Source organism: Eschscholzia californica, unplaced genomic scaffold (assembly GCF_041429995.1).
Source record: "Eschscholzia californica isolate CP2 unplaced genomic scaffold, dmEscCali1.0.p SCAF_1, whole genome shotgun sequence".
Taxonomy (NCBI): Eukaryota; Viridiplantae; Streptophyta; class Magnoliopsida; order Ranunculales; family Papaveraceae; genus Eschscholzia; species Eschscholzia californica.
In genome coordinates, this window is record NW_028238198.1 from 80,199,478 (window position 1) to 80,210,834 (window position 11,357).

Genomic DNA, 11,357 nt, shown 5'->3' on the forward strand with positions numbered 1-11,357 from the left:
TGCTTGTGTTGAATTCTATTTCAAGAATAGGAAGTTGTTGTCTGTTTGAATCTTGAAATGTACAAGTGATCATCACGTTAGAATCAAAAGTATCAATAAGATTTGAATAAATACAATCAATAAAATAATTGAATAAATAAGGACCCCATCAAATAGTTTAAAATTTATTTATGTATTTTCTAGTGAATTACAATTGATTATACATGTGAAAACCTCCGCGAGCAGGAGAGCGGGCGAAAAAAATTCTTTTTGTTGTCAAAAGTTTAAAATTTATTTATATATTTTATGTATTATAATGAACTACAATTGATAATACATGGATTTAATCATCAAATAGTATCATGTAAAATAAGAAGTAATCAAGTCTTAAAAAATAATATATAACAAAAATATATTAAACGAATAAATATATTTAATATTTTTTTATTGTTGCAAAAATTAAATACCTTGAAGAACAAAGGTAATCAAAGTCCAAAAGAAATAATTAGTAAAAGGTAATTAAACATAACGAAAGTACCATATAAAAAAAAAACAAGTCCTCAAACTAAGGTAATCTTTCTTTATGTTCGAGAAATAATGGAGTGATGTAGAAACATCTTCCATGTATTACAAAAAAAAAAAAATCTTGTTGCATTGATTGTTGTGATTACAGTGTAGTGATAATCTCTATTGTAAAATTAATATGAACATTTCAGAGATACATTCTTATATTTTTCACAGTAAATGAACACAAATAAATGAAAAAGGTAAATAAATTAAAAACAAATCTTTACTATATACTATAATTACAAGTTATTAATTCTTCAACTTATAATGGAGGTGTAGCAGTGGAATCAATTAATAATAATATTTTATGCAGGTTGGTTGCTACGTATTTGGTAAGTTAGTACTAGTTGAACCGATACCTACCTGCAACCATGAAGAAGAATTATCTTCACCGCCCATTTTCAAGTCTTTTAGATCACTTAATTTCAATAACTTAACATTATCCGTACTCGTTCCTTCATCTACATGATCTTCATCTTCATTAACCAACTCGTTCTTTGAGGGTATCTTAATATTGTATACATTGTCATCGTTCTTGTTATTGTTTTGACCTTCGCTGTGGTACTTGTTCGTTAATAGTCCGATCCATGGAACTTCAGGAACTGGGGCTTGAAGATTAAGATCAAGATTAACTGAATTTTGTAGATTATCAGTTGTTGATACTTGATGATCAAAATTTATTTGACTATTCTGGCCTTTAAACTGATAATGGAAGGGGTTAACTGAAGAAATATTATTATCTGATGAATTAGAAGTAACCCAGTGACATCTTTTGTGTCCACCTAAAGCTTGTCCTGACGAAAATATTCGATGACATATGGAGCATTCGTGCACTTTCGATTTCCTTTTCACTGTTGTTGATGATGATGGGTTACAGTAGTCACCTTCATCATCGAACGAGAATCTATTAATATTAGGTTTAGATGAGTTAATGAAAAATTCATGGCTTGTTATCACATGTTCATCCAAAACTATACTGTCTTGATCTTGAAAGTTTTCATACTTAGCTGCAAAACAACCTTTAACCTTCTTGTGACTAGCTCTATGTCCTCCCAGTGCTTGATGAGAACTGAATACTTTCTTGCAAGCTTTGCATTCAAATAGTCCTTTTGAACTTGCTATGCCTTTAGCCTTATTATTTTCATTATTGTGTACTAGTATTACTTGTTCATGACTAGTCAATGGGACCTTACAAGGTCGTCTATTCTCCTCCTTACTAGCCGAACCACAAGATTCTTCGGTTTCAGCTACCGAAACAGGATTGTCAACCCGAGCATTGGATAGCAAAACTAAACTATTAGCAAGTTCTTCGTCTTCGGTAGATGGGTAACTAACTGAGTTCGAATTCATACCGAATTTAGAACTACGCCTCGAACGAATCCCTTTAGACCAAGTACGGGTAATATTATCTTCATTATCTGATGCAGGTGGTGTTGTGACATGATGACTATCAACATAAACTCTTGATGATGAACTACATTTACCATGTTCAAGAAAAGACTTCCATGATGAAAATTCCATTCCACAATTCTCACATACCCTGCAAGTTTTGAGTCGATTAAAGTTTGTTCTTAACGCGTACATTCGTTTATCACCCGGTGGAGGATTTTGATCATCCCAATTGTTAGATCTATCTTCGTCATTGATGCTAATCCCATGAGCTCTCATATGACCTCCTAAAGCTCTTCCACAGAAAAACCCTCTCTTGCAAATTCTACAAAAATGTTTCAAAGTAGGTTGTTGATCCACACCCATAGCCATTGCTAAATCTATAAAAAATTAACAAACTTATTATTACCTTGTTAAAATACATGATTATCTAAACAGATAAAGAAAGAGAGAGAGAGAGAGAGGTTGAAGATTAATGAGATTCTTGTAAAGCAAGAAAAGCTCTAGGGCTAGTTTGGGTAAGTAGTTTGTACGGAAGATTGATGTTGGGTGGTGGTTAAATATGTTTTTGGTGTGAGAGAGGTGGGACTAAGTTGTTTTCCTAGTTTTCAGTTGAAAGATTGGTTAGTTTTGGATGAATAGAATGAGAGGAGAAGTGTTGAGTGGGTGCCAAGTGGGAGGAGGGTAAAAGGGATAAGACTTATTCTATAAGACTAGTGGTCAAATGGTCCTGATTTGGGTTCTAAAGAGAAATTTAGAGAGAGAAAGAGAGGTGTTTAGAGAGAGAGTGAGAGTAATTTGTGGTGTCTAGGATAATATTTGGTCGTTATTTGGTAGAGTAAAATATGAGTGAAGAAGAAAGAGAGGGTTTCTTTCATTTTCTTTTTCATTACTATATTCTAACTGCAAACCTATTCATATCCCTTCAATTCTAAGCCAAGACAACTAACCAAAAACCTCTTATTAACTTATTGCTTGCTTCCCCTCACCTGTCGGTTGGTCCTTCTCTCTTTTCCACACAATTCTTCTTCATTTCTTACCAATTTACTAAGAAACAACAAAGATTTAATAATTACTCGATTCACTTTCGTTTAGGCCATGTTTCGTGCCATGAATCAATTGCAGGAATAACATTCTTCGAATATGACTCATTGTAATTGCAACACTTTATTAGATTTTTTAGTTCGACCATAAATATGAATGACAGAGATTGATTTTTTTTTCGTGAATGTACTCGTACTTGAATGATCTAAAGGAAAGGGAACTGCAAACATATTCACACGAGTACATTCTCATGATCTAAAGGAAAGGGAACTGCAAACATATTCACCACTCAGGGTTGGAATTTCCCCTGAGGAGAAATGACATTCTCCTGAAAATACTATTCCTAGTACGTTCTCATGCACTAAACACTATAATGAAATGTGATTCCTGGCAATGCACTGAGCGTGAAGCATAGCCTTGCAGTTTTAGACTGGACAGTGATAAAGTATAACAAGGATTCTTTTCATAATACGGTAACAGCACGTTACTTTCAATTTTCTTCAAGTATAATTATCTTAACAAATAAATAGTTGAACTTCAAAGTTATAACAATGAAATAACGAAAATAAAATGATTTCAACTTGAGTACTACAACATATTATTGGTAAGTTCATCTCAATAGTGTCCTTGACAAGAAATATTTATTGGAACAACTAAAAATAAGTGATTAACCGGGTGGTAAGAATCTTTGTCGAGTAAGTTGTTAAAATAAAATTCTTCATCAAAAAAAAAAGTTGTTAAAATAAAATAACCGAGTCGTAAGAATCTTTGTCAGAGTAAGGTGTTAAAATAAAAATTCAATGTACTATTTCCTCTCATTGACCCACATTAGAGATTAAATTTTCCAAATAACCAATATTTTACCTTTTTCACCCCAATCAACTTTCTACTGACTTGTAGACAGTGGCATAAAATGCTATTTTGCTGGATTCTTACATTCCATTTATGTAGGAGCTACAAGAATGGGTCAAGTTAATTTTGGGGAGATGCTAGAGTGCCCAGTTTTTAGCCCATTAAATTGCCCAGCTGATGTGGAATCACTAAAAGACAAGGGTTTTTCAAAGTTTGACTACGATGGGGACCGCTTTTATTTCTAAATAAGGAAAGTTGGGCATTTTAATGGGCAAAATTGCAGGGCACTCTATCATTTCCCTTAATTGTGGGGTGAGAAATAGAGCAGTTTCTGTGACCCGGCCAAATTGGACTACTACAGAGAAGATAGGAAAACGATAGGGAGACCGACAAACTGAACGTGAATCCACATCCAACCGTTGGATTCATGCCACTTACTCTCTTCTGATGAAAGCAGGGTTAATCCAAGCCGTTGAATGAGAATTCACCACAAATTCAGACTGAGTTTGTTGGTTCCTTCTAAAGTTTGGAGAGATTAGCCTAAGAGTTTATAAAAGGGAAATTAAGGAATGCTTATAAATGTGTAGAAGAGTTGGAGTATATATCTCAAGTTCTCTCTCCAAATTCACATAATTGTAACTCTAAATCGTTCATCTATTCAAACTTTAACAGTTCTCTCCCTCCACAATGATACGGTGAGTCTCTAGTTACTGTAGTGTAGATCGGTCGAGACATTAGGCTAAAAATCGTATAGCCACTCTCATGGTTTAGCCACTTATTATTTAGTGAAATTTTCATTATCTGAGAACAACTCCATCCTTTCTTGAGACTTAAAATTTGTGCAGGTGGAAACCGCACGTGTGAATTTTTTGTGAGTGTCTAAAAAATGTATGTGATCTTGTGTATGTGCGAAACATCTGTTTGAACTACTATCAAAATAATATATTTTTCTCAAAGATTGAGGAATTTTTCGAAAACCAACAGGTTGATGGGGATGTACTTTAATTATTAATATGTGAGGTTTTGTAAGAGTTTCAAAAACAAATTAAAACTTATTGAAGTAAATAAAATAATTAAGCTAATTATATATATATATATATATATATATATATATATATATATATATATATATATATATATATATATATATATATATATATATATACATATTTGTAAATAATTGGCCTTTTGATTTGCTCCAACGACCGAATCTAAAAGACCTGCCCGTTGGATTTGGGGTTTCCAAGATGGCCACTGGGAAAACCCCAACGGTCACCTTGGACCCCCTTCAGCCGACCCAGCATATTGGGTCGGCTGAAGGGGAGAGTTGGGTTGAGCCTCAGCTCAACCCCCTCCAACCGAGGCTGGAACAATCGGTTCAGGCCGAAAATTTGAATTTTCGACCTCAGTCGACTGGAGTTGGAATTGCTCTAATACCTTGACAAGTAGGATGTTCATTAGTTCAGTATCCCATATTTCAGAATCATCTGCAAACCAATTAGAAGTATCTGGTTAGTATAGTATCTCAACCAAACTAAATCGTACATAGTTTACCAAACTAAAACAGATTTTAGCAGATTAATTGGTTTGGTTCGGTAATCACTCTATCAAAAACTTGAAAATATATAATTAAACATGGGTTGTAACAAAAATATATATAATCAAACATGGAATATAAAATTCATGTTGAGAAAAAATGAATATTAACCAAACAAATCCAACAGTTTTTCAAAAAAATTACTGCCAAACCAAATTGGTGATTGTGAGGAGCTTTGTTGAAAAAACAAGTTTTTTGGTTGAAGAAACCGGTTGGATTGCCAAAATTAAACCCTTTCATAAACGGGCTAAAAATCCAGTTAAATCCTTGGCCTAAAGCCCAACCCAATTTCTTCATTTATAACCAAATTCGATAAATCATAGATTTCCACTTCCATGCCGAGGAGATGCACTACCGTGCTACCAGTCTTTGGCAACGTAGTCATCACTTTGTGGTCCCAAGGTACTCCTAACACTACTAGAGATGTTATTACCTGCATCATTTAGTAATTGTTACTTTTGGTGATGAGCCAACAAGTTAAGAATGTTGATTTTAGTAGGTTTGTAGAAGACCAAGAACAAAAACTAGAAGCTTAACAATTAGATCCCCAGGGGACTTCTTGGAGGTGTATGGGCGCCTAGCCAGGGTAATAGATTGAGAACATCGATGTTACTCAAACCGTTGAGTACTGGCTTCCTCTGTCTCTCTGCTGAGCCAGTAACCCTAAAATCTCCTTTCCGTTGAGTTACAGTCAGCTTCTCCGGGAACCCCATTCATAAATTTTGAATTTTGTCTCCTTACCCAACTTATGATTTACTTCTCTCCCTTTAAGAAAATGTTCTCAAAGGTATATTAAATTTGCTAACAAATTCTGTTAAATGTAAATACAATAAGGCACTTATAAGGATACAGATACAGATTCTAACAACGACTTTGAAGAATTTACAAGACAAGCAACAGAATTAGAAAAGAGAAACCTAAAGAGAGAGGGGGCATCTCTCTCACCTTGTTGGTTTATCTGGCTTCTCGGCTATATGGGCGGATCTCTAACGGTGAATGAAATAGATGATGTGGTTTTATTTCTCTTCAAATTCAACATCGATAATGTCTGGATTTGACCTTGAAGACGAACTTGAGTCTTTCCGACCTCTAGAGAAGAAGTCATTATTACTATTATTATCCTTTGGTTGCCACACAGTGTTTCCACAGCTCGTACATCGTACAACTTGGTTCTTGTAGCCCATGAATTGCTTCTTGCAAGCTGGGCATGCCCCCTGTGTATCATAAACGACATCATAACCAGGTTTAGCAAATTCTTCGGGACTATTCGATAAAAATCTCAATTTACAAATGCATTAGCATTTCCCGACATGTCATAATAAGTAATACAACTGAAAAAGAGTGAAGAGTTTAGGGTTTTGTTTTCTATAACCAATGAAATGATTGTGGAGTAACAATTTTTGACAAAGTAGCCTCCTTCTGTGAACTCATCAGCCACTAATGATAGAAATAATAATATACGACATGCGAGAAAAAGTAATCCAAAAGGTTTAGATGATAATAAAATAAATTCATGACCTCTCTTAAGATATACGAACAATTAGCTAGCATTTAAAGAAAACGTAAATGCGTGGATTGGTCTTTACTATCATCTCACGCGGCCAACAAAAATTCAATTAACTTGTTTAACTCCGTAATTTAAAATTGAAACAAATGTTGTTAACTATAATGTATGCCACACATGAACTTATTAGGAGGAAAAAGTGAAATTTACTCAGTATGAGATTCACTTTTTAACAAATTGGCTAGTGACCGGGTCTCAAACAGTTGTTTGATGTTTGCGAGGGGGTAAGAACTGATTGATTAGTGTGGTTCTTTACAAAATTTTGCATTCTAGCTTAACTATCATCCAATAGAAAGTGGCAATGACTTTTTATTACTTTATTAGGTATAGCTTGTGCCTGTAGTAGTGTAGGGTACCAACAGTTCTGTCGACTAAGTTATGCAAGGTATGCATATATACTCAACAGAAGACCCCATTGTTAATTCTGAAATGAGATCTGCATGTTAATTGATAAATTACTCCATGTATCAAGAACTCAAATTTCTTTCCTAGACGGCTCCCATGCATGCTAATGCGGAAAGAAATTCACGGAGACTGTAAAGATGAAGACAAGCAGAAGAGTCACAGTTTTGGGAGAGGAAATAATTTATGAGAAAAAGAGTGGAAGATGGAGAACGAGGGTAGTAGAAGGAGACTATAAGAGGTGGAGGGAGAAAGAGGCCAAAAATGAAACTGTTCTGAGAAGACATGCAAACAGTAGCCAAAACAGAAACTGTTTTGAGAGGACTTGCTGTTAAAACTTAATTAGGCAAATAATGAGAAGTGGAACCGTTATGAAGGAGGAGATCGTGGGTGGTGAGAGAGAAATTAGGACTTAGGAGTACTTGCTCCCACAAGGAGTAGCCCTTCTGTGGGACAACAAACACCTGACTGGGATTACAAAGTGACTGTAATTACGACAACAGTTGAATTCTATTAAATAGATTTATTTAGTAGGAATGTAGGATTACTACGAGGGACAACCTTAGTTGCTATAGTCTATGTCGCGTTGGAATAGGTCGACATATAGATCAAGAACAGAAACGAGATTATACAACTTAGAATATGCTATTCCCTTGTCAGAATCTGAACATGAAATAATGCTTGGAAACAGAATTACCTGGATCACGAAGTTATTTGCAACTGTTCCAATGAGAAGGGGAGCAGCAATTGGCAACACAAAGGTTGCGAAGATCAAGAACCTGAACATCCATCCAGATAATGCAAACCAAAGGAAAAAGATTGTCTGCGTAAATAAGAAAGATAACAAAGTCAATACAGCAAAACAACACAAACTATACATTGAAGAGAAGCAACATATGACACTGACTGTTAACCCTTACAAAATGTACTTTTTAAATCTTTTGTTCTCTTAAACAGCCATGAAGGGAAACAAGCTTTGTAACTAGAACAAACACCATGATCCAGGGTAAAAGTTGGAACCACAAGTTTGCGTGTTTATTTTTTAAAAATAATAAAACAAGTCTGCGTGGTCATGATTTTTAAAGTTAAATTTCCTAAATGGTTTACCTAAAGATATCTTTGGTTGGGGTCAGTTACCTTTTTCTTTCATACATGTCACTACCCCTTGATGTATCACATATATAATTTTTTGGTTCCTAAAGACTTTGGTTTTATCAAAAAGCTCTAGTCCTTCTTAAACCTATGTCACAAGGCCACTTCGTTTTAGTGTTTTAGCAAGCTGAACAATCAGACAGTCTCGCTGTACATCCGGTTACTTTTCAGAAAATTTTGAACACTTTCACATAATAACGTGAGATTTTGAATCTACATCAATGAGTATCCTCACATAATTGTAAGACTTAAGACCACAAAATATGCATGTATACAGCTGCCCGTTTTAAAATTTGGTACATCTGTACGTCTCGAGGCGTGCACCAAGGCGATCTGATCTGTTTCCACCTCAAGGTGTACGTATCTATAGTGGAAATTGAATATATAGAATAAGGATTGATTAGATTTATGCAACATAAGCAGTAACAACATTTACATTTCTTGCTTTTTAAACACCTAAGTCTTTATATTGTTATCGCCAAGTGAAAAGACTATATTGTGTTATCTTAATGTGGTACCGTTTTTTTTCTTCTACAAAAGTTTGTGTACACCTTTAACGCATCGAGAGATACGTCATACGCCGCAAGGCAGTGATTCTCTTTTTGGAGCAAACCGCCTTGAGGCGACAAAAACTTTTTACAACAATTGTAATGTTGTCTCCCCATTACGACCTATTACCTCCACACTCTTACCAATCCTCGCACCAGAATTGCATACTGAGAGTTCCATCCTTATGACGGTAATGTAGGATAGAAAATATCATTAAATTTTTCCCCCGAGGAAAAGAACACTACAATAAGATGGCAATAGTTCGAAAATACGTTTTTAAGCCTCGAAGCGTTGGGCTCTCAAAAAGCGAAGCGGTGCCTCGAAGCGTATGCCTCGATGCGTAAAATACATAGTTTTATATATATATATATATATATATATATATATATATATATATAGAAATTCAAAGAGTGTAACTGTTATACTTATAACTTATACACATATAGAATACACATACTAACAAATACACATTACAAATTTACACATATACACATACTATTAGTCTATTACTAACACATACACATACATACATACTAACAATTAACACCAAATTTAAACAAATCAAACAACAATGCTATATTGCTATTACTATAAGGCGTACGAGTTGAAATTGATGGTCAAAGCGTGTGACTCGATTCGGTTGGGTTACGCATCGAAGCGAAGCGCGCCTCGATGCGTCTGCTTCAATCGTTTTTTCAAACATTGTCGATAACATGTGTGCGATCTGACAGAATTAGGCAAAGCAATCCATTTTCTACCTGTGGGGAGGAGTTATTTCTGAAACGAAATACTCACAATGCACTATATGAGCTACACTAATTTCTAAGCCTAGAGAGATTCTGATTATCGATAGGCATTCTTAAAACAGAAAAACTCGAACTTGTCAATTTCATACGGATTCGCTGAAGACTAATTATGCACATAAAAAACGAAGGGGATTAATAAACCCACAATATCTTACTTATAGAACACAAAGGAAAGGACATTTGCATAATTCATAAAAAGTAAGGAAACACTCACAGCAAAACTTCTTCCCAGTGGAGAATTCAGAAAATCACTTAGCTGTTTCCTGTACTGCAAGAACACAAATAATCCGATAAATTATGACACTTAACTATAAGCAAAACAAGATTATACCAGTAAGTAAGTAAGATTTCAATGCAAAATTTAAATCACCAGTCAGAGTGAGAAAATGAGAACTATCTAAAAGTAATCTAGTATGAGTGAAAATGATTTGGGGATAAAACTTAGGGTTTTATAATTCCATGACTATACCGCTGATCGATTGATAAATGAAAAATTAAGTATCTGAGAAGAAAAAAAAAAACTAACCCTAGGAGAATTACGAGAGAAATCAAGAGTAAAAGATCTCCAACGAGTTCCAATTTGAAGGTCACGATCGAGTTCTCTAGCACGATAAGCAGCAGTATCAGCAAGAGAGCTAATACGGCGAGAGACAGAGTAACGACGGTCAAGACGCTCAGCGGCTTTAGTAGCATCGTAAAGGAGCTGTTCAAATCCATCGTTAGCACTTCTCCATGCTTGTCTCCAAGTATCACCGGAAGTTACTCGTTTAGCGAATCCGTCGAAATCGCTTCGGCGGAAGCACTGGATATTGTTGGGTGGTGATTGACGATTGATGAAGAGGTGCTTACTACGAGACGATGATGATAATGAGGGTAATACGGGATGATGATGGTGCCATGAAAGGCTGGAAGCCATCAGAAACAACAGTGGCGGAGGATTCCTGAACTAGAGAGAGAGAGAGAGAGAGAGAGAGAGAGAGAGAAGAAGCGTGTAGAAACGTCTGGCCTGAAATTGGGATTCGAAGCTCTTCGGGCCACACATGGTTACTACAAAAGGTCTTAATCTACCAGATTAGCGGTTTAGACTACTACACAGTACACAGTAGACTGTAGACACAAACATAGGTTTTGAGTTTTTGACACTTCAAAATTGTATACCTTGTATTTTAACAAAAAAAAAAATTGTATACCTTGTAATAGAAGTCTATAATATCAAAGGACGGAAAACTAAAAATGTTCTCCTCAACGCACCTTTAATTTTATCTCGCCGACATAGCCGCATAATAGTCAGTCCGCGAACTCGTTGGAGATTCATCTTATTTCTATTCTCTCTTTCTTCTCTCTCTCTCCCTCTCTCTCTTCTCTCACTATCTTCCGCGAAGGGGAGGAGCCCCTTCGTCGGACGTCTGGTTTGAGTTTCAAACCAGACAAACTAGACTCGTCTGGTTTAAAACTC

General features: G+C 35.3%; 2 protein-coding genes across 2 annotated transcripts; both read right to left on the reverse strand.

The window, feature by feature from the left end:
* Positions 1-604: 604 nt before the first annotated feature.
* LOC147569695 (uncharacterized) lies at positions 605-2,573 on the reverse strand. Its single transcript, XM_086656200.1, has one exon. It carries the CDS (start codon positions 2,305-2,307, stop codon positions 868-870), a length of 1,440 nt encoding a protein of 479 aa, XP_086512326.1. The 5' UTR covers positions 2,308-2,573; the 3' UTR covers positions 605-867.
* Positions 2,574-6,177: 3,604 nt separating this feature from the next.
* On the reverse strand, positions 6,178-11,042 carry LOC147569696 (replicase polyprotein 1ab protein). The gene is made up of 4 exons (XM_086656201.1): positions 10,428-11,042; positions 10,116-10,169; positions 8,092-8,217; positions 6,178-6,642 (listed from the first exon to the last, which is right to left on the reverse strand). Exons 1-4 carry the CDS (start codon positions 10,815-10,817, stop codon positions 6,445-6,447), a joined length of 768 nt encoding a protein of 255 aa, XP_086512327.1. The 5' UTR covers positions 10,818-11,042; the 3' UTR covers positions 6,178-6,444.
* Between the last annotated feature and the right edge of the window lie 315 nt (positions 11,043-11,357).